Source organism: Misgurnus anguillicaudatus, chromosome 12 (genome assembly GCF_027580225.2).
Source record: "Misgurnus anguillicaudatus chromosome 12, ASM2758022v2, whole genome shotgun sequence".
Taxonomy (NCBI): Eukaryota; Metazoa; Chordata; class Actinopteri; order Cypriniformes; family Cobitidae; genus Misgurnus; species Misgurnus anguillicaudatus.
Genome location: NC_073348.2, coordinates 39,848,044 through 39,873,453, shown reverse-complemented (window position 1 = coordinate 39,873,453; position 25,410 = coordinate 39,848,044). Strand labels below are relative to the sequence as shown.

Below are 25,410 nucleotides of genomic sequence, written 5' to 3'. Positions count from 1 at the left end.
TTAGCGACAGCAGCGCAAAGGAGAATCGAGCTGCTCATATCTGACGCTAAATACGGACGCCCGATCTAAAGCGCTCGACGCTACAGAGGCCCTTCGACGCTTCAACCATTCGATTAGACGGCCAATACCGCTCAAATCTCCCCTAAACCGGCCTTTATCTACAGATAAGCCTTTAATACATACAATCAAATCAATAAAATCCAAAATAATGGACTGATGTGAAAGAAATTGGCGGCCAAAATACGACGCCTTCCCCTTATTTTCCAACTTACCTCCGCCATCTTGGTACCTTTCGGCTGCTAAACTGGCTTTACGACGGAGCCCGGATTGACGCCGGTAACCAATGACGTTGGGCGACTGCTGCTGGTTCGATGTGATAGGTTGGCGCGTTTGACGCGTACGGCAAGCAGGGCACCGGATTGGCTGTTCGGGGAGCGCTGGTTGACGTCGACATACGGTATTCCAGTGGATTTATTCACCTGGGCGTTCAATAAAAGTGTTTAAATGAAGCTTTGAAGTTATCTAATGTGACTTTAATATGTTTTTAACATATCCGTGCTTTATTATATGTGAAGTTTTTCAGTTTAGGCAATTTTCTTTCAATTATATTTTGCGATAAGAAATGGCTTTTTAAGTTCCATTATTTTGCCTCATTAAAAATGTAATAAAATTCAAACTAATTCAAGGTAAATATTATTTTCGATTTCTTTAAAAAGCAAGACTTTATTTAAATTAAAATACATCAATATATAATTTGTATATATTTGAAAGCTTTCTATGTCATATATGGTGTATACACGATTTGTCTGTTATGTGCTACGATCACAGAAGAGCAGATGGTGGCGCCAATTACATGATAAATTCATATATGTAAACTGCATTATAACACAGAAATGAAACTAATCTGGTCCCTTAAAGTGTTTTTATGATTATAAAAATGATAAGTTGATTAAAAATACTATAAAGAAGTTATACTGTGTCCTAGATATAATCACTGATTTGTAACGAACATTGTAAAATAATTTAGTTGATTAGGGAGAATTGAAGTACACTATTTAATGGCAAATTTTTAATATATTTTTCTCAAATTTCTAAAATGTTATGATTGTGACGAGTGAACGTGGTCGTAGAGTTATATTTTGTTTATACTGAAAGCGTGACGTCACTGTTTACAGTAGTGACGCAGCCTCACCTGTACCGGTGAAACGAGATTACAGGCATCAGAGCTGATGTATGCAGAACAAGTAAGTTGAGTCTCGTCATTTGTTAGTGAACACTTGCCGAAGAATGACTTTACTCTAACAACATGCACATTTTCGTTATTAAATTCACACGAGGGAAGTCTTTATAATAACATGCATGGATAATTTTTTCATTTTCTAGAAATATGAGATCACTAAATGCACATTAGGAAAGAAGAGGGAAATACATGCAGAAATCCCAACTTGGTTGACTTTTGCATTGGCACACACTGCAGAGATGGAAATTGAATCAATGGTAGCAAACTGTGCACTTATTAAAGCACGAGAAGGTAAGAACATTTATTCATATTTCATGTATTGTTTTTTTACCAGTTTATTAAATAAGCAGTGAAAATTACACTAGTCACCATTTGAAGTGGATCAAAAACTTTTATAAAAGGTAAGCCTGTTCTTGACAACTTTGATCAACTTTTTTGATCCACTTCAAATGTTGACTAGTATATTTAGGAATTTAAAAATATGCTTGTAGACAAATTTAGTTTTGCCACTAGTTACTAAGAAAAGTACAGAACTTCAATTTAAATGAAGTTAAGCGAACATGTAGTTGTCATGAAATACATTTGGAAGGTTGACATGACCCATGGTGTGACTTGCTTTCACAATCTTAAACTTTTTTATTTAAAGACCAATAAAGATTATACTAATTTTCTAGCCTAATTATTTCTAATTTTCTAAAAGCTGCCTATATATGGTGATAAAAGCTTGGTGCCAAAAAACCCTTACAAAAATTCACCATGGTTTACTTCATGGGTACTGTAGTAAAACATGATAACCACAAACCAATGTGCTGCTTATTTTTCACTGAGACGCATTTCACCTTAAATTTGTAGTAAATACTTTAACATCTGATTCTGTGACACACAGTGACTCAAAACACTGAATGAAAAGCTATTTAAATGTTTTTCAGTCTTGTCTGTAAATAATAGGTAGGATGAAGGTGGAAACAGCACATTCAACATATTTTCATTTGTCCCTATACCTCTAAACTAGAATACTCATCGTCGGACAAAAGCAGATATACAATGTATTTAACGTCATACTTTTCTTGCATCACAAACAGGTCGGACTTCTTTTAACTTAACACAAAGTGTGTGTGTGTCTGTATAACCTGCAATTCAGCTTTATCTGAGATCTAAATATAGATTTAGTTGCTGTTTTTAACCCATCACACGGGTTCTGTCAACATTTCAAAATGAAACACTTTTTTTGTCAACACTCCCTAGTAATTAAGGAGTTAATTAGTCATTTGTCTCATACAGTAGTTACTCACATGATAAAGCCTCTTCTATATATGTTTTATTTTCTGAACATGAGAATATATAACACATCTTGCATTAGCTGAAAGGTGTGGCCCAAAAGACCTGATCTCCATCGTCCTATAGCTTCATTCCCACAGCTATTTTTAGCACAGGTTCGTGTTGTGAAGGTGGTGTAGATTTTTTTTTTCAGTTTTACTGTGAACAAACCGGCCTTTAAACACAACACAGATTGCACAAACTATTATAGTACACACATTCAACTTTTTGTAAGGTTTGTGATTACCATTAACAGCCGCTTAAAGCCATATGAAAGCGTTGGTGGGATGAAATTGTTATTCACTTTTCATTTGGGTGAACGATTGCTTTTAAGGAACATCAAATAATACTCTATAGCATTAATGTGAATGAATGGTCCAAACAGTCCCACAATTGTTTTTAGTTTCAGAAGATAACTCTAACGTCTTCAGATCAGAGTATTTGTCTTTAAAGCCTCCCGACATAGATGATTTCCTACATTTTACATGATATGCATTTGGCAGATGCTTTTGCATTTCTGTCAAGAGATCCTTCTAAATATTACACACTGCACCTTTAAGAGTGTCTGTTTCGTTAGTATGTATTTGCCCCAGGACACAAACCCATGACCTTTGCACAACTAAAACAATGCTGCACCATTGAGCTATATAAGCATACTTTCCGAAGAAGAAAACATCCTCATGGGGTGTAAAAGCATGTAATAATTGCATCTTTATTTTTCAAAGGTGTACTGTATAACATTTTTTTTATTTCTGTCTAATGTCGTTCAGTAGGCAATGGTGGAAAACGCAAAGGAAGAAGCCGAAAATGGAAAGATTTTCTGCGTTTCCCACACATAAATGAGTGTAAACAGTTGGAGAACACCATCGGTGAGATGTGGGGTGGACATAAACAAGATTTTCATGTATTTAAATATCTTGGAAAGCTTTTTAACCGCCTGATGTTGGAGATATATAAAGACTCTGGAAAAGCATACATTTTTTTTTATTTGGGATGCACAGATACAAAACTTGCATGCCGATATTCGATTACTAGAATGACATCGATACCGATAGTTTTAAATGATGATGTCATGAAATCCTAAAAGCGCAGAGTGTACAAACTGCAATTCTGTTGTTGTTGTGACCCAATTTTGTGAGATCTGAGATCCTTCAGATTATCATCGGCTGTTTTCAAACAATCTGCCGATGTCCAATATTGGATACCCTAATAGAATGAATATTATATATTATAATTTCTTGTTTGCTGGTTTGTAAAGTTGTTCTAAGAAAAATTATCAAATGCAATCAATTCTGTCTTGTTTTTCTGTCTGTCAGAGCGAGATTATTACAGTCTGTGTGTGAAGCAGCCCATCGGCAAACAACTGTTTCGACTTTTCTGTGCGACGAAGCCTGATTTGCAGTATTGCATTGACCTCATGGATTCAATGGTATCTTCTGTGCAAATAGGAATTAAATCATGCATGCATATGGCCTGATAATAAATTGTTTATTATTTCATTCATTTAACTCAATGGAGCAATTTTTGCTGTGATGTGATTTAATTTGTTTATGCATTAATCTCTCAGGAAGAATATGAGGTCACGCCTGATGAGAAGCGAAATAACTTTGGCAATAAACTTGTCACAAAGTATCTCACTTCACAGGTACTTTTCTTATGAATATCTAAAACTAAATATTTCAGTTATTTTATGGACATAACTTTTCTATCAATTCACTATAACTATATAACACGTTTGTGAGTTGATGAATCTGTTCAGTTTGTTCACAGTGTGAAGGAAATTTTATCCAACCAACTTCAGATCTGCAAATACAACCTGGAGGTTAACGCCTCTGAAGACATCTTCAACGACTGCGAAAAGTCAGTTTCATGAGATTTTATGACTCTTTGCACATGTGTCTGTCAACATTAATGGGTAAAAAAGTTAAAGATGATTTAATTTGTTTTCTGAAAGAGCCCTACATGAGTATCTGAGTGGAGATCCATTCACAGAGTATCAGAAAAGCATGTACTTCGATCGCTTTCTGCAGTGGAAGATGGTTGAGAGGTAAAACAGATTTCATTTATGTGTGTTTATCCTAAGACACCAGTGTATTATTGCTATAAAGGTTTATTTAGTGTGCAACTTTGTCCAAACTTTAATTTACTGTATATTGTGGGGGTTTAAAGAGCTATTTCTAAAGTTATTACTAATATGTTTGAGGTACTAATAGGTACAAAGTGTACTTTAAAAAAAAGAAAAGCTTTTGTACCTTCACTGTTAAAATGTCTGTATAAATGACAGTATTACTGGCAGCTGTTTGGCAGTAACTTACTGTAGATTTAAATTGATGTTATTTATTTATGTTATTAACAGTTTGTTAAAAAATAAATGAACGTTAAACATTAACAAGACTTTATCTTTACAGGAAAAAATTATAAAAAGTGCAGCATTTTGCAAAGCATTTCTGGGAACCAAAATCAGAAAAAGGTTGATGAGGATTTTTGGTTCCCAGAATGCTTTGCATGAGGCTTTTTTTATTATTTTATTCTGTTAAGACAAAGACTTGTTAATGTTTAATATTCATTTTTCTTTGAACAAACGGTTGACAATAATTTAGATAAATATTATTCTACAGTAAGTTGGTAAACTGCTGCATAAATATAGCACATTTTTTACAGTATTATTTATCACGTGTGCTTCAATCTCTGATGTCAATCTCCTTCTGGATTTTATCTTAATGATTTTAACACAAACTTTAATATGATTCCTTAGCTAGCTTGCAAGCGTGTTTCAAATCAAGATTTAAGGGATAGTTTACCCAAAAATGAAAATTCTGTCATCATTTTCTCATCATCATCAAACCTGACAAATGATGGTGTACACAGTTGACATCCATAGTAGAAAAAACATATCTGATGGAATTCAATGTCTATCGTCAACTGTGTGCTTACCATCATTTATCAAAATATCTTCTTCATCATATATCACAATACTTCCATAAAATACATTTTTCCTACTATGGAAGTCAATGGGTACAATCAGCTGTGTGCTTACCTTCATTTATCAAAATATCTTATTTTGTGTTCATCAGAAAAAAAGAAATTCATGTATGATCAAAATGAGGATGAGAATTTTTTGAAGATATGTTACTGTATAATGTTTTGTATAAACTGTGATATTTCTTCCACAGACGGCCAATCACCAGAGACACATTTCGAGAATACCGTGTTTTGGGGAAAGGAGGATTTGGTGAGGTAAGGAAACTTCAAATACAAAAGACTGTAAGGAGGTTTAGTTATCCAGCACTGAAATTTAGATTCGACTGATGGGACAGTAAGATGTCCGTTGTGGCAGGTGTGTGCGTATCAGGCGAGAGCTTCGGGGAAGATGTACGCCTGTAAAAAACTGGAGAAGAAGCGAGTGAAGAAGCAGAAGGGTGAAGCGATGGCCCTCAATGAGAAGCAGATTTTAGAAAGGGTCAACAGCAGATTTGTGGTGAGTTAATTATCATCAACATCCCAGTTAATGCAATATTTATTTAAATGTCTGTCTGAATCTAAAGAAATAAAAATAAGAAAGGATATTTTAGGTTTATTTCAGGACCATTAATATACTTTACACTGTGACATTATTTTCACCACAATCATGCGCATTTGTGACCCAGTCTGTGTAAACCCAGCTTAAGTCATTTTTCGTGTAATTTACTGTTTTCTAAAAATAATAAAACTAAAATAACAGAGCATTCTGTAAACTGAAATCTGAAAGAAAAAACAAAAAGGTTGATGAGGATTTCTGGTTCCCAAAATGTTGAGCCAAAATTGGCCAAAAAATATATTTTAAATATATGCTAAATACATTTTGTAAAAAGTAATGCTCAATTGAATATATATTTACATTTGTAAATAGATTTAGTTTTAACCTTCATATATCAACATATTTCTAAATGTATTTCAAGGGTACGGAGCCCCTAAGGGGACCAAAAATTAAATAAAGTTAATTTCGCGTGCGCACGTGAAACTACCGTGTTTAGTTTTGCATGCTCACGTGGAATTTTCGCTTTCACATGCACACGCAAAGGTTTCACGTGCACACACGAAAGTATCACATGCACACGCAAAACTAAACTTTAGATTTTTTTACTCCAATGTCACCTTAGAGGCTCAGTACTGCAAATACATTTCTGATTTTACAACCCATATGGCAAAAATGTATTCTTTGCCAAATATATGCTAAATAAAAGTTAATTTTATAAAGTATATTTTTGAAGGTTAAAATATATAACAATTTTAAAATACTGATAAAATATATTTAATATATTTAATATGTTTACAAAGTTTTTCTTCCAATGCCACGTGAATATATTTCCTTGGATTGAAATATGGAGGGCTAAATATATTTTTTAATGCTTTAAAATTAATTTATTTATAAAATATACATAAACATATTCCAAAATATATTTCAGCAAATATATTTTTTGGCCATTAAATGAAATATATTTAAAATCGCCGTATGGGCAGACAAGGCTTTAGCCTAGATTAAAATGCACTTCTGAGCTGTCTTAACTGAAAACAGCTTGTACGGACATATCCTAAAATATATCAGTGCCACTGTTTTGTCTAAAGATGTACACCAGTAATGTTTTTTTAGTAAAGTATAGTTTTAAAAACTACAGAAATGTCCTAGGACTAGTATTAGCTTAACCTAACCCTGCCCCAAAAACTCAAAAGTGAAAACTTCTGCTCCCGTTATACTATTTGTAATGTTTGGAGGAGGTTCATTCTCATAAAAGTAAAATCTCAATAGCCTTTCTTTATATTTTTCACTGGTTTATGTGATTTTCTGAGATATTGCTGTGGTTGTGTTATAGGTCAGTTTAGCGTACGCATTTGAGACTAAAGAAGCTCTTTGTCTGGTACTGACGCTGATGAACGGCGGAGATCTGAGGTTTCACATCTATAACATGGGCCCACAGGGGCTCTTGAAAGACCGAGTCAAATTTTATGCTGCTGAGGTCCTCTGCGGTCTCGATCACCTTCATCAACAGTCCATTATTTACAGGTACGTTTGTGGTATTTCCAATACAAATGAAAACCCATAACATAGAATGACCCAACCTACTTTCTAGAAACTTTGCCCGTGAAATGAATAACATGACAACAGAATGAGTCTGTCAAATAATGATGTGTTTCAATCCTATCAGAGATTTAAAGCCCGAGAACATACTGCTGGATGATGATGGTATGTACACATCCTTTAAAAACAAAAAACAAATCTGCCCGAACGTGTTTCTCCACCTTTTTAACTTTCTCAAATTTCCTGACGGGTTCTATTTTTGGCTCAACTGAAGTTCATTCAACACCAGGAAACATTTCTCCAAAACTTTTTTCACATTCACTAACAAGGAAATTGTTAAAGCATTAAGGGCATGTGAAGGGCATTAAATACTGTATTTGATAATAAAATATTATTCAAATGATTGATGCAAGCAGTACAAGAATCAGAGGTTTGTATTGCTTGTGAAAACCCAGCAAAATATTACATTGTTTGTTTAATTTACTCCGATTTTTAAGTCATGTCAACTTACTATTGTTTGTCTAGACAAGAGATGATTTGCTACCACTTATAGAATGAAGTTCAACTGTATTTTATAAGTTGTAACAAAGTTATAACATCTCTTGCCAAGATAAAGAAGTGTAAGTTAAAATGACTTTTATTGAGTTGACAAAAATTTATTTTTGTATTTACTGTTTCCTACATAAAAATCATCCTACATTTTGTGAAAATATAACCTTGATAATACATTGTAAAAAATATTATGCAGCATTTTTGTCAAATCAACATATATTTTTGTTACTTTAGCTTTTAAAAAAAACTTTTAACTTAATTTTATAAGTTATGGCAACGTATCACAAGCCAAAACTTAAAGTTGAATTGACTTGCATAAGTTATTTTAACTTCATGCTGAGTAAAGTCACATCAAAAATTAAAATTAAAGTGGAATCAATAATTAAAAATCTAACTTTGATGCTTTTCATCATTCTCATCATTTTCATTCTCAGATTTTGAGACTGTAGCCTGGATTTAATAGACAGGGTCACGATTTTCATTTACTTACATAACCGGTTATTAACAATAGCAGTTACTAACAGTCGTTAAAATGTCAATCTGAAAATAATGCCTGAAAATGAAAGTGTTGCTATCAATGTAGCCGGCAGCATGGAAATAAAGTAAATATTTCCTTCTCCGTTTTCCTAGTAAATGATAAAACAGATTAAGATTTTGCTGTCTGACAGGTCACATCCGGATATCTGATTTGGGACTTGCTGTTATCTTAAAAGAGGAAAGACTTGTGAAAGGCAGAGTGGGCACGCAGGGTTACATGGGTATGAATAATCTACTCACTAATTCAACTTTTATGAAATATTACAAGATATGTAAACCAACTCATTCGAGTTCAAGTCAAGACCGAGTCCAAATAAAGCTGGATCTGGACTCGAAATCGAATGAGTTGGTCTTGACTACAACACTGATAAAAATGCTAATGGAAAAAATTTCATGAAATTATATCTAAGGAAAAAAACATTTTGGATATCATAATTTTGTACCTCATTTTAAGCAGCATTGTTTATGGTGTAACTAAAGTATTATTTTGATCATTTGTCTTTAGCTCCAGAAGTCATCAGTAACAAATACTACGGTGTAAGTGTGGACTGGTGGGGTCTCGGGTGTCTCATCTATGAGATGACAGCTGGAAATCCTCCTTTCCGCATCCACAAAGAGCGAGTGTCACGAGAAGAGATGGAGAGGAGAGTTCTGGACATGACCGAAAATTATGGGGAAAAGTTTGATGAGCATACGAAATCCATTTGCAAAAGCGTAAGGCCATATTTTATACTCTGGTAAATGGGCACAATTCACATATCACAAATCTATTACAATTTTGCATGACAATCTTTTGATCAGTATCAGTTTGTTTAATACAGAAACACACAGCATTTATGTCTACTACTGTTTTCCTTCTTTATACTGATGGCATAATCGTAATGAAAAGTAACAAAAAGTAAATATTTGAATATTTGGTTGCATCCTTCATTCTTGTTTTCAATAACAAATCTGTGTTTGATTGAAGCTTTTGGCCAAAAACCCAAAGGAGAGACTGGGCTGTATGTCTGGGAATGGATGTGAAGATATTAAAGCTCATCCGTTCTTCAAGAGCATCAACTTCACCAGACTGGAGGCCGGCCGCGTGAAACCACCGTTTGTTCCTGATGTGAGTCCTGATGTTCAAACTGAATTCATTACATTCATTATTTTCTCATCTAACTTTCTTTTCTCTTTTAGCCGAGAGCTGTTTACTGTGCAGATGTCTTGGATATCGATCAGTTCTCCACTGTTAAAGGAGTGATCCTCAATGAGACAGATAATGATTTCTACACTAAGTTTAACACGGGAAGTGTGGCGGTGCCTTGGCAGAATGAGGTAAACGCACAGTCGAGGATTACTGTAAACTCGTTGTGTCATCTTGTGTTGATGTTTATGTGACATCAGAAGTTGATGTAACTGTAATGTTCAGGATTGGATGTGTACAGCAAGACAAACTAATAAATAAACATTACAGAATTCAATGAATCCATTCACTGTAAAATAAAATGCAGAATGAAGTTGAAAAAAAATGTGGTTTTGCAAGTCAATTTAAAAGACTATTTTAAGTTTTCACCTATGATAAGTTGACATAACAAGTTAAAAATGTTTAACTTTATTTTATTAAGTTAAAGTAACATAAAAATATATGTTGATGAAACAATAATGCTGCGCTTTTTTACAGTGTTGCTGAAACGCACAGATATGTCTGTGTTGATTTTTTATTCTTAATTACTTCCTGGAGAAAGATTATAACAAAGAGATTTTACACATGACTGAATAGTGAAACTTCATGTCCTAAGAAAACATGAAACAATTGAAACATGTATTAAGCTCTTTTCACACAGAGATTACGGAAAATACACGGAAAATGTCTCCAGGGTTGGTCAAAGAATTGTTTGATTTTGGTTAATTCACTAATTAAGTATAAGGACATAACAAAAATGCCAATATCTAACTAAACACTGATTTCTCAATTATTCATATTAGTTACTTCCATATCTATAAATTTAATAGCTGTTTATGTTAGTCAGCACACTGTAAAAAAATCTTTAGAAATTACAGTATTATACTGGCAACTAGCTGCCAGTAACTTACTGTAGATTTTACATTTATGTTATTTACTGGCAACAGTTTGTTCAAAGTTGAATGAACATGAAACATTTTCAGTCTTTATCTTCTACAGTAAGTTACTCGCAACCAGCTGCATAATTAAAGCTATTTTTACAGTACACAACTTTTGATTTTAAAGATCTATAAGTAAACATTAAAATGAACATTAACTAAGATTAATAAATGCTAGAGAAGTCCAATACGGCAAAAAGTGTTAACAAAAAATAAAAAAAAATCTAAATATACAAAAAATGTCTAAAAGATATTTTGAAAAATGTTAAATTAAATATATTTGCAACTGCAAAATTATACTTTTATATTTTATACAAAATGTTATACTTTGGCCAGGATTTTTTTTGCCATATGGAATGTAAAATTAGAAATGTATTTGTTCCCCCGAAATAAATTTTGAAATATATGTTAATGTTAATAAAGGTTAAAACTAAATTTATTTTAAAATTCAAAAATATTTTTAATTAAGCTTTACTTTCTACAAAATGTATTTAGCTAATATTTAAAAAATATTTGTGGCCAAAGAAATTATTTTTTTGCCATATGGGGTATTATTCATTGTTAGTTCATTCAATCAAAAAATTATAATAATACGCTGGATTTACTTAAAAATAAAAATATAGAGCATTGCTTCTGTATCCACTTTTTTAAGTAAGTTTCACGTGGAATTTTACGTAATTTAAGCAATTGCTTAAAATTCCATGTAATACTTAAAAAAGTGGATGCAAAAATTAAGCACTATATTTTCATTTTTTTAAGTACAACCAGCATATTATTTTTTTGAGTGTATTAACTAGTTTAGTTATTGTACAATGTGACTTCTAAATCTTTATTAACAAACATGATAATTGTATGATTGTGCACTCTTTTCTATAGATGATTGAAACTGGGTGTTTTAAGGACTTAAATGTGTTTGGTCCGGGAGCGACAAGAACTCCGGATCTGGACCGGAATGTTGTGATCACATTGAGCGGCTCTGATCCACAGCTAGCTAATCGGAGTCCACCGGATTACACCCGACATCGGCTGCTGCACAGAATCTTCGGAAGACGCGTAATTAACCCTTTTATATACTTCTGTTTAAAGAATTAAGAACTAAACGCCAAAGCGTTTTAAAGGACACCTATTATGCAAAATCCACTTTTACAAGATGTTTGGACATAATGTGTGTTGGTAGTGTATGAACACAACCACCCTACAATGAAAAATCCACCCGCTCCTTGTTTTTTAATCCTCATTAAACCAAAGCAGTCTCATTAGACATGCTATTTTGATTCTTTTATCAATGTGAGGTCACATTGATAAAGCCCCACCCACTTACAGTCCATAGTTTCCACCCTCAGCAAATTGTCTTTTGTCCACTAGATACTATTGTCTCAGACTTTATTAATCAGACCTATTTTAACTAAAAGTGTACTGTCTGTCTGTAAGGTAGTGAGGAGCTGTAGCTCATTTGCATTTAAAGGTAGAGCCATTAAAACAGCTCGTTTTTGCTCCCACCCAAATAGTCATTTTAGAGATGCTATAATAAATGATCTGTGGGGTATTTTGAGCTAAAACTTCACAGACACATTCTGGACACACCTGAGACTTAGATTACATTTTGTAAAAATGACTATAATAGGTGCCCTTTAACAATATTTCTGGGAATACTTGACAAAGGGGCTTTGTTAGCTTGTATCAGTGATTCATAAAACTAACTCATACTGTCTTTAGATGGGAAGTTAAACATATTTTGTTATATCTCTTTACTTAAAACTAACATCAAGTGTATGAACTCTGTCTTTTGTAGCATAGGGGTCGATCCGCTGAGCCCATTTGTCCTTCCAGTCAGGGATCTGATTCAGGATGAACTTCATTAGAGGAACGAAAACATCTGTCTTTAGTTCTGGAACATCTCACTGAACATTGTTTAAATATTACTAAAATCTACAGGATTTGATACCATTTTCCTATAATAGAAAGCTTAATTGATTTAAGTTGTTTTGTACGCATGTATTTTTTTTACATAAATGACTGTGAATGTGCAAATAGCGTCTGGTCACATGAATACAATTCTGAATAGATGTAAATAAAACTGTGAAAACAAAAATCTGTTTAGATCTTTATTAAAACAAGAGTGTAAAAAAGGATTTAATTTTACATCTATTTAAATGACTACAAACATTAACAAAAAACATCAAACCAATGCATCAGAAACATATGATAACTGGTTTAACACACACAACTGTATTAACTTCAGATTTGAACGGGGTTAATGTACAGTCAAGCAAAGACTTTAAGTGTTTACATTAGCTAAGAAGGAAGAGACTCTGCAATACTGCACACGTCACTCGAATGATTTCAGGAAATAAAATACTGTGACGTATACAAAGATAAAACTGCAGTATGAGGAAACAAAACCTGCAAACACAACGTCCATGAACATCGAATTCTAGTTGTATTTGTTTTCAATATCAAGTTTAGCTTCACAAAACAATATTGAAATACGACCCATGCATGCTAGATTTTGATGATGAAAATATTTTAAGTTTGATTTTTATAAAAAAAAAATTATTGCATGAAAAAACTCTGTGCATGGTGACCGTTTATGAGCACATGCTCGTGCACGAGACTTTATTTGGCATCCGTGTTGTCATCTAGATGAAGGTGGTTGGTTTAACCCTCCCACGGGGGGCTGCGTCGACCGTCTACATCAGTCTCAACGTGGTACAACATATCTGCCAGTGTGTGTTCAATGACGGCACCCCATCCCATATCACTGATCTAATGACACAATACAATAACAACAAATATTACAAATCACTGAACACACAATATTAATCCATACAGTAAAATAATGTGTTTAATCCAAATATAGACAATAGGTGCACTGAACCTTAAACACAGACAGACATTTCTAAGCCATCGTGGAGAATGAACGTCAGATTCATTTCCATTTATTGCTGTAATATTTATTAACTGTAATGTTACCCTGCTATATACATAACAACAGCCTATCACAATGCCTAAATAATCTCTCTTAATTATTTAACATTAAATGATGTCAGCCAATAAAGGAAAAGTGGTTGAAAGGCAAACATGTTTGTCATCAGTATAACATGCACAGTTTATTCAGTAAGACTGGAAGCATGTTATTAAAATAAATTGACTTGGTTTTGGTAATTTTATTAAAGTGCAAGTACAAGTATGCATTTATTTTGCACCTACAGGAAAAGTTATTAAATGTTACAAAAACATCTGGTGTGAAATGTTTGCTTTATACTCACTGGCTGGTACTTGATGTCCTTTGGTGGATATCTAAAGTGAGGTCCAAAATTAACAGACACCTGGAAAAAAGTGTTAAAATTACAACATCTTCAGTCTGGAGAACTGACACCATCTAGTGTACAAACACTGTACCCAACAAACATAAATAAATGCAGAAATAAATAAGTAATTAATTACATGCAGAAATAAATAAGTAATTCATTAAATGCAGAAATAAATGCAGACAAATAAATAAATAAATATATATATTGCTTTGTCAAAAGTATCAACTTTTAATTTTATTATTTTTGCACCACTACATTTATTTCTACTTCATATCTATTTATTTATTTCTGTATTTCTACATTTATTTATTTATTTCTGTATTTCTACATTTATTTATTTCTGTATTTCTACATTTATTTATTTATTTATTTCTGGATTTCTACATTTATTTATTTATTTCTGGATTTCTACATTTATTTATTTATTTCTGTATTTCTACATTTATTTATTTATTTCTGGATTTCTACATTATTTATTTCAACAAATATGCCGACTACTTTATTTTACACCTCATATAGAAACACATTTGTGACCCTTGACCATGAAACCAGTCATAAAGTTTAATTGTATTTAATTGATAGGATATGACAATATTTGGTCGAGATACAACTATTCAAAAATCTGGAATCTAAGTATGCAAAAAAATCAAAATTTGGAGAAAATTGCCTTTAAAGTCCTCAAACTAAAGTCCTTAGTGATTTCCCCTGCTGCCTACATAGGGAGCTGCTTTTTAAAGGTGCAGTATGTAAATTTAGCGGCACCTAGTGGTGAGGTTGGAAATTGCAACCAACGGCTTAGTCAATGGCTCACCCCTCGCTTTTGAAGCACATAGAGAAGCTACGGTAGCTGCCACTGGACAAACATGTCATCGTCAGGGACAACTTAGTAAAAAAAAGTCCTTTAAGGGCTTTTGTAGAAAAATGGCAGCACAAAATGGCAACTTCCATGTAAGGGGACCCTCGGTGTATGTAGATAAAAACGTCTCTTTCTAAGGTAATAAACACATAACGGCTCATTATGAAACGGTTCATTATACACCCCTGATCATATAGTTTTGTATATTATTTTGCGTTTCTGTCTAAAGATCCTTATAAAAATTACACACTGCACCTTTAAGGCAACATCTTAACACGAAACAGCAAGGGATTTGAATACACAGTTTACTACACATTTCAGCAATCTGATCATCTAACATCCCAAAATGAATTCAACAAGCAGAGAGTATAGATAAGGGAGAGGAGGAGGAGGAAGAGGAGTATATGACTTACAGTGCAGCTCTTGTAGAGGGATATGGCCGGGTAATACATCCCCTCATACAGATTCTCATACGCCACACCTTGATTCACTCCATTCTTGTAAAATATAATCTAAGCAAAAGAATCAAAAACATTATGCATCGGTGATGACATCATCATTACGTAACACGCAAGCGTGATTGAATGTATGTGCAATAAACACTCACACGACTACTGCTGTTTGGTTTTAAATTCTTCTCGGCCTTGTCCACGTAATCTTTCTCTTCAAAGTACAGGTAGCTTTTGAATTTGATCAGAGCCTGAAGTACACAAATGCAGAAATGTTAAAGCTCATATTATTTTAACAGCTATTCAACATGCAGTAACTAGCAGTGGCGGTCAGTGACTTATTTTTCAAGGGCACACGATGTGAAGTTCATCAAAACATGTATTTACATGTGGTTCGTCATGTCAAAATATGTGTTCGGCACGTCATATGACATGTGATGCACACGGTTCACGTCCAAATACGTGCCTGCTGCAGACGCTTCGTTTGCCAGATACTCTCTTAAATCTCACGTGTAATCAGATTTTAGTGTAAAGTTAGTATCTTGCAAAGATTTTGTGAGCGTGAGCATCTCTTTTATCATAAACCTATTTGACGCATGTGCAGCAGGCACGTATTTTGACATGATGCACATGGTTCACATGACGCAAGGAACACATATTTTGAATTCGTGGCCCTCGGAAGAGAAGTCTCCAACCGCCACTAGTCAATAACTACTGAGGTCATTGACTACTAATATGCAAAGGGTGCATATTAAGGATGCAGCGATATATCGGCATATAATCAGTAACGGCAATCCTTCCCAACTAGGGTTGCATAACGATTAATCTATTGCAGAATAAAGATTTTTGTTTACATCATATATGTAGTATGGAGGACGAAAAATGACTTAAGTGTATATAAATAAATAAATGAATGAATAAATACACAAATGCATAAATAAATAAATGTAGAAATACATAAATGAATAAATACTCAAATGCATAAATAAATAAATGTAGAAATACATAAATAAATAAATGAATAAATACACAAATAAGTAATTAATGAATTAATTGCAGACATTAATAAATAAATATATTGTTTTGTCAAAAGTATCAACTTTTAATTGTATTATTTTTGCACAACTACATTTATTTCTACATTTATTTATTTATTTCTGCATTTATTTATTTATGCATTTCTACATTTATTTATTTATGTATTTATTCATTTTTTATTTTTTTATATACACTTAAGTAATTTTTCGTCCTCTATATATATATGTGTGTGTGTGTGTGTGTGTGTGTGTGTGTGTGTGTGTGTGTGAACTGTGCATAATAACTTTGTATAAATAAATACACACACACACACACACGCTTGTATATATTTAAGAATGTTTACATGTGTATATACACATTTGTATATGTATGTTTAATTTATATTATATATAAATATAAATACTTAATATATAAATATATATGTTTTCTTAAAATTATACATGCATGTGTGCATATTAATATATACATAATTCTTATACACAGTTCACACAAATGTATGATGTAAACAAAAACCTTTATTCTGCAATAGATTATTCACAATTAATTGTTATGCAACCCTATTCCCAACTATTGGACATCAGCCGATTGTTTAAAAACAGCCAATGATCAGGGCAGAGTATATCCTGGAAATCAAAAGGGGTGGAAAAATGCATCAGAACTCGAACTGTGTGAATATTTTGAATTGGGTAACAATGGCAAAAGTACAGCCGCCTGCGACTGTGGTGCCCTTGAGCAAGGCTTAACCCTAATTGCTTCCCAGGAGCTGGGATTGCTGCCCACTGCTCCGGGTGTGTGCGTGTTCACTATACACTGGGATCATGAGTTAAATGCAAAGGTCACATTTCGAGTATGCGTTGCATAAGTGACAAGCATGTTAAATTCACAAGCAAATTCGTTGGTTCTTACTTTGTCCTTGTAAGTATCTGGCAAAGCCTTTGCGGTCTCCGTGTCGTCCGGCAGGGCAATGTAAAAGCCCAAGACGTCACCCTGACCGTAGCTCTCAGAATAATGTTTCCCTATAGACTGATGGAAGCGCGTTCCTTTCTTACTGCGCCACGAGTAGCTGAATTTATCATAACCCAGAGGAGCCTGAAGATTACCTGAAATAAAAATTAAAAAAAATCACAAAGACAGTGTAAATACACACATTAGCTTTGTATCAAGCTGATCAGTGTTTTTACAAAAATCATACAGACCTAAAGGTTGAGACCAGCCCAGTCGAGCAGAAGTGTCAGGAGGCATTTCATCCACAGTGACCTCAAAATACCACGCTCCCTTTCTGACCCCGTGAGACGCTCGGACCATAGAATAACCTTTCTCTCCGGTTACCGTCAATCGGTCGTCTGAGATCTTCAGCTGTGGAGCTCTAAATATTTTTACAAAGAGTTCAATATGTACCAATAACGCTGCATGCACGTCAGAATGATGCGTGAATAAAACAACACTTTATCCCGTGATATCATATCCGGTTGCATCCCACATATGCAATGTGATCACGACACAATGTATATATATTTATGAAAGCACATAAGGAACAGGATGGAGGTTAATATTGTCGTATAAATCTCTTGTACCTCTATCATGTAGGGCCAGCAGTACTCTTTCATACAGACACGCTCGGTACAGATCTCCAGGAATGGGTTTTCCAGCCCAACAGTCCAGCTCCAGTTTCTCAGGGTCGGGAGCGTGAGGGTCCGGTTCTGCTAAGATGTAGCGATAACCGTCTTTGTTGAACGGATGCTCGAGTGGGTAACCGTGAGGCGGCAAGCGCTGAGCGGAGAACAGGGGGTCACTGCGGAAAAGAGAAGAAAAACATAAACCAGTACACCTCTTTTAGTTTTTGTCAAAGTTTTTAGCCAATGAAATAAATCATTATAATATATCACCACAATGATTGCACATCTCTCTAAAAAACACAAGGGGGAGCTGCAGTGCCTGTATAAACGAGACCGTATCAGATTACTTTTAAATATGTGTTATGTATTAATATTTACTGCCAGAAAAACCATGCAAAATATTAAATTTAAATAATTACAACAATTTGTGAAAATTATTTCATGAACAAGCAAAAAAAGATTTATGAGAATTAAATGTCAAAGCCTTAAAACAGGAAATTAATTGTTCATAATTTCATAATCGTGACAGCTCTAGTCATGAGCATTCTTTGCAGTTTATCCCAAGGCTTTTGTTTTTAACATTCATACCGTTATCTGATTTATACCGTATCTACCAAAATTTAGAAGTACATCTGCGATAGAAATTTTGGCCATATGGTCCAGCCCTAGTTAATATTATCAGATAAAATACACTATGTCCTTATAATACCATTTAGATGTTAAAGTAACATCTAAACCAAAAAAATCTGTTCAAGATCTTTACTCAAGCTGGGTTTTCAACAAGATTTTTTTGGACATCCATCATTCCCACTTATATACAGTGATGTCATTTACATCCACATATAGATGTAGTATTAATCTGAATCAGACATACCTGCGTGTTCTTTTGGCCGTTCCCGCAGACGTCCCGTCCAGCTGCTGCTGTTGTTTGCGTTTAGCTCCTCTGCCTTTACCTGAAGCTGCTGCTGGAAGACCACCTGAGACAGAAGACCTCCTAATCAAACCTCACATAAACATCTGCCGTGACAGATTTAACATTCACATGCTCGGATACAAGTTTGAGAGGTCAGTTTACTAAAGCACAGACTAGTTGTGAACACAGAGAGGTGAAGCAGCCAGGCTGAGGGATAAACAAGGGTTGAGATTCATCTAATGGCCAAAGCATTTGGCGAACACACCAGGATAAAGCAGTTTACAGAAAGCAAGATTTTGGATCAATTGCAGCATAAGCACACAGAAATATGAATCAGCATCGACATCAGGCTGGAGATAAAGAGCTGGTGCCCGACAGGAGCAAGCAGATCGATTACAAGTGCTGAAAGTAAATGCAAAGCAGAGGAAGGGAGCTTATAATAGCATCAGCCTTAATTTAAAAAGAAATGCTCTATATTCACCTTGAAAAGTTGATCCACCTGGAATACAACATACAGCTTTAAATTGATTCCCTTAACAAAATAAAATATTCAAGTTGAACAGAACATCTGTATGTCAGTGGAGTCTAACTTACCGTTCAGACCTCCAGCTCCTGGGACTGTCATTTGCTTTTGGTTGTCATATGATGGTCCAATATTACCCAGATCCTGAGTGAGTCACAGGACAATAAATACAATTAAGTTCATAGTAATACAAAACTCTGGTTATGTTCAGAATGCCATACTAACTACTACCTTACATGGCCTAAAATTAACTTTTTTAGTAGGTAGCACTAGTACTCCCAAATGTAAAAGTTATGAGCACCAGAAAAAATATAAGAGCATCCATTGAAAATAAATCATCATCCTGAAGTTTAAAAGCTTGAACAATCAAGCTTGATCTTAAATGATCAGCCATTGGCCCGTTTTTAAATAAGGTCTTATGCTTAAACGTGTACATTCATAAACCATTTAATGTTATTTTAAATTCAGTTTTTATATCACAAATACCATTTTTTCTGGATTCTGTATTTTTACGTTTCATTTTCTTTAATGGTTAAAAACTAGTGATGCACCGATGTATTTATCGGCCGATTTTTGATGAATTTGAAACCATCTGCATATCGGCAATAGCACGAGAAAGGCCGATACAGATTATTTATTAATTAACTGCATAAAGAAATCCATTATATGTAAAAAAAAAAGTGTGTTAATGTTGTTAATAAAATAAATGCTGAATAGCAAAAACCACCCGGTTGTCATGCTGTCTTATTATAGTTGTTTTAGCTTAATTTGTGCCTCTTTTATTATGTTGGTCAGTTAAATGTAAATAATTAGATCAAATCCATGTTTGGTAAAAATAATTTGATGCAGAAATAAACTAGCTAATAGACCAACTGTATAGTATTGAATACAAGTGTTTAATATCGGTATTGGCCAGAAGTTGTCTGTTTAAATCGGTATCGGCCCAAAAAAATCCTATCGGTGCATCCCTATTAAATACACTTATCAAACTAAAATGTTTAATAAACTGAATTCATAAAATGTAATAATTTATCTTTTCTAAAACAATTAAATACAAATTAAACAAATTAATTTTCATAAAAACATTGCATTTTATTATTTTTTTGTCAAAGTGCTGCATAACAAAACTTGGTTTAAATTTAAAATAAAAGTACAAATCTTTTGAGGGTGATGATTATATTACTTAAGAAATAAAAATAATGTAAAATCATTCTTTTTATTATTTAAAAAGCAGATTTTACTACACATTGGTAATATTTTTCTGTCAACTATATTACGTTTAACAGACTTTTATTTTGATGGGTTGTCAGTTTGTATTTAACGATAGCATTTCTCAATAAAACACAAAAAAAAAATGTCATGTGTGTAATGTTTCATTGGTCTCTATGAGACATTTGCTAATTATTCCACAGTAAATGCAAAATTTGCAGAAAGAAATCATTAAAAAACAGGTCGCACAACAACAATCATTTGCACTTGCACAAACGCTCCCAAATATAAAATAGTTGCAATTTCAAGCCCTGCCTTACAAGCCTAAAGCTGCAGAAAACAATCAAGGAACGCTTTGCATTGCATTGTGGGATACAGTATTTCACAATCTATTATTTCCAATGTTACATTGGACCAGAAGTAAGATTTAACTGTTATTTGAACATTTCTATTTGACTGGTCTGCTAATAAAATAAGGGGTATACAGTATTTACAGTGAGGTCACATACATAACAATGTAATGTGCATACTGTTTTTGAAAAATAGCAGATAATGTAGAGTATGTACTTATCCCTAACATAACTACTACACCTATAGGCAAGACGATAAATTTAAATTGTCATGGATCATACCTGATCAAGCAAACCAAATTTAGGATAATCCTCCTCAGGGTCTTTGCTACCAGGGTCTGGATGTTCCTTCACCAGAAAAACGTCACGCTCTTTAATCTGAGATCAACACAAACCAGACCGTCAGCCTTAAACATTTTAAAAGTCAAAGAATACACAGACGGGTACTAAAGTGTTTCACGTAACAACCCAAATGGACTCACCATGGTCTTGACAATGTTATTTGGCCATGTGAGTTTGCCGGGTCTTTGACGGGTCGTCATATACTCCCAATATTTGTCAATGAAGGGAATGATGTCCTGTAAAAGTGATAAAATAACTCCAACGAAACCATAACACGACGAACATATCGGGGAAATTCGTCTGAATATCCAAGCGTACCTTGTCTTTAGAAAACATTGTTTTGGGATGTTCATCCTGAGTCCTGGACCTCCATGTAAGATTTCCCAAAGCGGTCAGGCACATCTCCTTTAAATCTGTGGACAAAAAATATTCCCTCACATTGATAATAAATGGCCAACAGCATGTACTGTACACAGCAAAACAATGTGCAAGTTATGCAATGATAAATATTTTAATGACCTCACTTATCCAGTGATCACCTCAGTAACATCAAAATTTGCATTTGAATCCTATTTTGTTTAAAATATCATGGTTGATATAACTCTACTGGAAGTTTAAGCAAACGCAGTGCATTGTGGGATATACATCATTCTCTCAAGGGTGCTCCGGTTGAGCAGCTGTCAAATGTCATTGGCTATATGTAAATATGAAAAGCATGGCAGTATGCCGTCCCAAACACACACAAACACATTAACCAGCAAGCTAAATCACACTCACTTGCTTGTTTCCTCAGAAAATAAGTGTTTCCACTGTGATGACACACGTTGCAATGAAACACATAATTGGTCATGAATGGAAGACAAGTTCTGCGGAGACAGAAAGACAAACTGTTAATAAACGTGCATGTTTTTATTTAACATCTCAGACAGGTCATAGAAAAAGTGATGTGATTACTCCACAGATAAACAAACGTACGCCGTGTCAATGCTGAAAGTGTCCGCTGTGAACCACTTCATACAGAGAGCACACTGCAACTCCACATCACCCAACTGACGGCCGTTCTCATCGTCTCCTGAACCCATCTGTCCATCAGCCGCTTCTGAACTGTCACCAGCTGTATCCTAAACGTCCAAACACATCATATGTGACTTGTTAAAGTTTTCAAGAATCTCCTAAATCCTGCTTTACAGTAACATAAAACTCAAATATTTCTTCTGTAGTGTGATGCATGCTAGATTATATACATAATTACATTTAACTGGAAGTTATACAGAGATATAGGAGGGCTTGGCAGCGTTGCCCCCGGAATAAGACTAATTTTAAACTGTTGCCGTGGGTTGTTTTTATTTATACGCGAGTTTAAGGATTTTGTTAATCTATTGTCCGTCATATAACATCTTGATATTACTTATCCGACTATGTTTATAATTACTTCTATACAGGAATTTTTTAAGGGCTAGTTTACAGAAAAATGAAAATTTCTGTCATAATTTACTCACCCTCATCTTCTTACAAACTTAAAACTTATACATTTCTTTGTTCTGCTAAACAAAAATTAAGATTTTTAGATAAAATGCAATAGCCAAACAGATCTGGGTCACCATTCGCTTCCATAGCATTATTTTTTCTATTACGTCAGTCAATGGTGCCCCACACACACATTCTTCAAAATATCTTCTTTTGTGTTCAGCAGAACAAAAAAAATGTATACAAGTTTTGAACAACATGAGGGTGCGTAAATGACATAATTTTCATTTTTTTGTGAACTATCCCTTCAAGAAGAATTTGTGAGTATTGCATATGCATAAGTGAATGTAAAATATGTATTCTAGGTATGGGAGTGGCACATTTTAAGTCTTGACGTTTGACCTAAGGTCATTGGGCTATTTTTGGGCTAGTTTAAATAGACTTTGGGTTGGTTTTGTTACGCAGAACTGGTAACCCTAGGGCCTGGTGACATCAGCCAAAAAGAAAGTCACTTAAGAGGTGGAAAAAGTTCACATTTGATGAAAGATTTTAAAGGGATAGTTCACCCAAAAAGAAAAATTCTGTCAACATTTTCTCATCTTCATGTTGTTGTAAACCTGTATGAATTAATTTTTTCTAATGAACACAAAAGAAGATATTTTAATAAGTGATGGTAAGCAGACCTACGATTCGGCTTGCATGCGATTCGCGGATTAATATGTAAATTTAAATAGGTAAAGTTTATCATTGCACGTGTTCCAAAGCTTTGCTAATGTTAACATTCAAGTGAATTTAAGCAACTTAAACACAAAAAGGCACTAAAGTGAGCAGCTTTTTGTACGCATGGGCGGTTGAATGTGTATACTGTAGTCGATTAAAATACATTTGGTGAATAGAGCACTGAAAAACAACGTAATGTTTTTATGTGAAGCAAATGTTTATGCTGCGCCGTTTGGAATTCGCCCTCCCTCTGTGTGTGCGCACGGGTTTAAGGGCACTCAAAAGTGCACACATTGAGAGACATATTTCAAAAAGCAAGCAAACATAAAATCTTTCTGTTCTTGACAGGGCACATCAAAAATTATCTCCACCGTATTCTTTTTCTAATAAAAACATTTGTTTATGTCTTAAGTGTATGTATATATTAGAGTCAGAAACCAGTCTGTGCTTATTTGGTCTTAAAGAGACAGTAACCTCAATTAACCTACTTAAGCCTGTGTCATTAACGTTAATCAAACAACCCAAGACAAAGAGAAAATCACTTCTGTAGCTCTTAAAAATAATTATATTTGATTTATTAAAAAAAGTGTCATGATTCATTTGATTTGATTTCTGTACCTAATGCTAATTTCAGACCTTACTTAATGTGCAACTTTTTTTATAAATGTTTGTAACTTCTTTATTTGTTATCAGATTTTTCCCACCCCTATTTTTTTGCTGATCCGAAAAATGATTCGATCCATGCCTAAAAAAATGTAATGTGATCCGAACTGAGAATTTTGTGATCCTTCACACCCTAATTGTATCCATTGACTTCCATAGTAGGAAAAACAAATGAAAGTCAATGGGTACCATCAACTCTGTGTGTGCTTACCACCATTCATCATTTATCACAATACTTCCATAATATTTGTTTTTCCTACTATGGAAGTCAATGGTTACAATCAGCTGTGTACTTATCATTTATTAAAATATCTTTTTTTGTGTAAATCAGAAAAAAGACATTTGTACAGATTTACAACAACATGAGGATGAGAAAATGATGACAGGATTTTGATTTTTAGGTAAACTATCCCTTTAGGAGAGCAAATAGTGTCCATTTAGATTTTATTTTAATGATAAAATACCTTTAGTATCCAATTCTTCATGTCAAAAACAATAACATACCATAGTGTCTTTGCCATTTGAAGACTCAGTCTCCATGTTCGTAGTCAAATCTCCAAATGAAGCATCTCTGCAGACACACATGAGAATATGAGATATAAACTATACACCAGTGAGAAGTAAATATCAACTGTTTTTGACAAAACCCTTATAAACATACAGGGAGGACAGGAGAAAGAATATATCAAATATGGGCTAATGAATATTGTCAACAATTCAGCCTTAATGTAATGCAAGAAAACCATGAATGCATAGTACATGCAGAGAAACATAAATAGTTGAATTGTTGAGTTTAACATATAAAAACAACACATAATAAATAAAAAATACACATAATTAAATTAAACCGCATAAAAACAAGTAATGGACCGCATCACTTCATCATAACACTTGACTTCAGCGATCTCCTGTGTTTATTTAGTTAAAAAGTGTTTTTATCATCACAGACTAATGTTGTAAATGTTATAATGACTGTTAGACGCTGTTGTATCGACGAATGCGATGCTCGTGTAACATTTTAATGAATTAAAGCAGATATTTTCATTGATTCTCACCCTTCTGCTGTATCTCTGTCACTCACTGACGCGCCGCTCGCTTCTGCAGCCATTTTTCAAATAACGATCAGAGACTCAAATCTCGCGAGA

General features: G+C 33.9%; 3 protein-coding genes across 6 annotated transcripts in view; 1 reads left to right on the top strand and 2 right to left on the bottom strand.

Annotated features, from left to right (window-relative positions):
• The window catches only part of mier3a (mesoderm induction early response 1, family member 3 a), a 10,812-nt gene extending 10,418 nt beyond the window's left edge, over positions 1 to 394 (bottom strand). Inside the window, exon 1 of the mRNA XM_055207422.2 lies at positions 273 to 394. Within this exon, the coding sequence (XP_055063397.2) occupies positions 273 to 281 (9 nt within the window). The 5' untranslated portion in view covers positions 282 to 394. The remainder of the gene's footprint in view (positions 1 to 272) is intronic.
• grk5 (G protein-coupled receptor kinase 5) lies at positions 270 to 12,897 on the top strand. Of its 3 annotated transcripts, none has more exons than XM_055207419.2 (18): positions 270 to 457; positions 1,176 to 1,244; positions 1,384 to 1,531; positions 3,328 to 3,426; positions 3,874 to 3,986; positions 4,125 to 4,202; positions 4,317 to 4,417; positions 4,512 to 4,604; positions 5,731 to 5,794; positions 5,895 to 6,035; positions 7,408 to 7,598; positions 7,741 to 7,778; positions 8,834 to 8,923; positions 9,208 to 9,416; positions 9,670 to 9,810; positions 9,882 to 10,019; positions 11,682 to 11,858; positions 12,603 to 12,897. In XM_055207419.2, exons 2-18 carry the CDS (start codon positions 1,230 to 1,232, stop codon positions 12,615 to 12,617), a joined length of 1,851 nt encoding a protein of 616 aa, XP_055063394.2. In that variant the 5' UTR covers positions 270 to 457; positions 1,176 to 1,229; the 3' UTR covers positions 12,618 to 12,897. The 3 variants fall into 3 exon arrangements, with proteins under 3 accessions (XP_055063394.2, XP_055063393.2, XP_073730710.1); XM_055207418.2 differs by having other exon boundaries at positions 271 to 457; positions 12,598 to 12,897; XM_073874609.1 differs by lacking the exon at positions 270 to 457 and having other exon boundaries at positions 1,136 to 1,244; positions 12,598 to 12,897.
• On the bottom strand, positions 12,898 to 25,410 carry ash2l (ash2 like, histone lysine methyltransferase complex subunit). Of its 2 annotated transcripts, XM_073874611.1 has the most exons (17): positions 25,321 to 25,410; positions 24,770 to 24,836; positions 22,391 to 22,536; positions 22,193 to 22,281; positions 21,734 to 21,828; positions 21,556 to 21,651; positions 21,356 to 21,451; positions 19,586 to 19,658; positions 19,473 to 19,490; positions 18,953 to 19,055; positions 18,037 to 18,254; positions 17,659 to 17,826; positions 17,369 to 17,562; positions 15,583 to 15,675; positions 15,389 to 15,487; positions 14,075 to 14,134; positions 12,898 to 13,571 (listed from the first exon to the last, which is right to left on the bottom strand). In XM_073874611.1, exons 1-17 carry the CDS (start codon positions 25,371 to 25,373, stop codon positions 13,464 to 13,466), a joined length of 1,776 nt encoding a protein of 591 aa, XP_073730712.1. In that variant the 5' UTR covers positions 25,374 to 25,410; the 3' UTR covers positions 12,898 to 13,463. The 2 variants fall into 2 exon arrangements, with proteins under 2 accessions (XP_073730712.1, XP_073730713.1); XM_073874612.1 differs by lacking the exon at positions 19,473 to 19,490.

Coding starts and splice junctions, on each gene's coding strand:
- grk5 (XM_055207418.2), top strand. Junction 3,427..3,873: donor ACAGTTGGAGAACACCATCG/GTGAGATGTGGG, acceptor TCTGTCTGTCAG/AGCGAGATTATTACAGTCTG. Junction 6,036..7,407: donor GGGTCAACAGCAGATTTGTG/GTGAGTTAATTA, acceptor GTTGTGTTATAG/GTCAGTTTAGCGTACGCATT.
- ash2l (XM_073874611.1), bottom strand. CDS start 25,373: ATGGCTGCAGAAGCGAGCGGCGCGTCAGTGAGTGACAGAGATACAGCA. Junction 21,652..21,733: donor CAATGTTTTCTAAAGACAAG/GTACGCTTGGAT, acceptor TCACTTTTACAG/GACATCATTCCCTTCATTGA. Junction 13,572..14,074: donor AGGACATCAAGTACCAGCCA/GTGAGTATAAAG, acceptor TTGTGTCATTAG/ATCAGTGATATGGGATGGGG.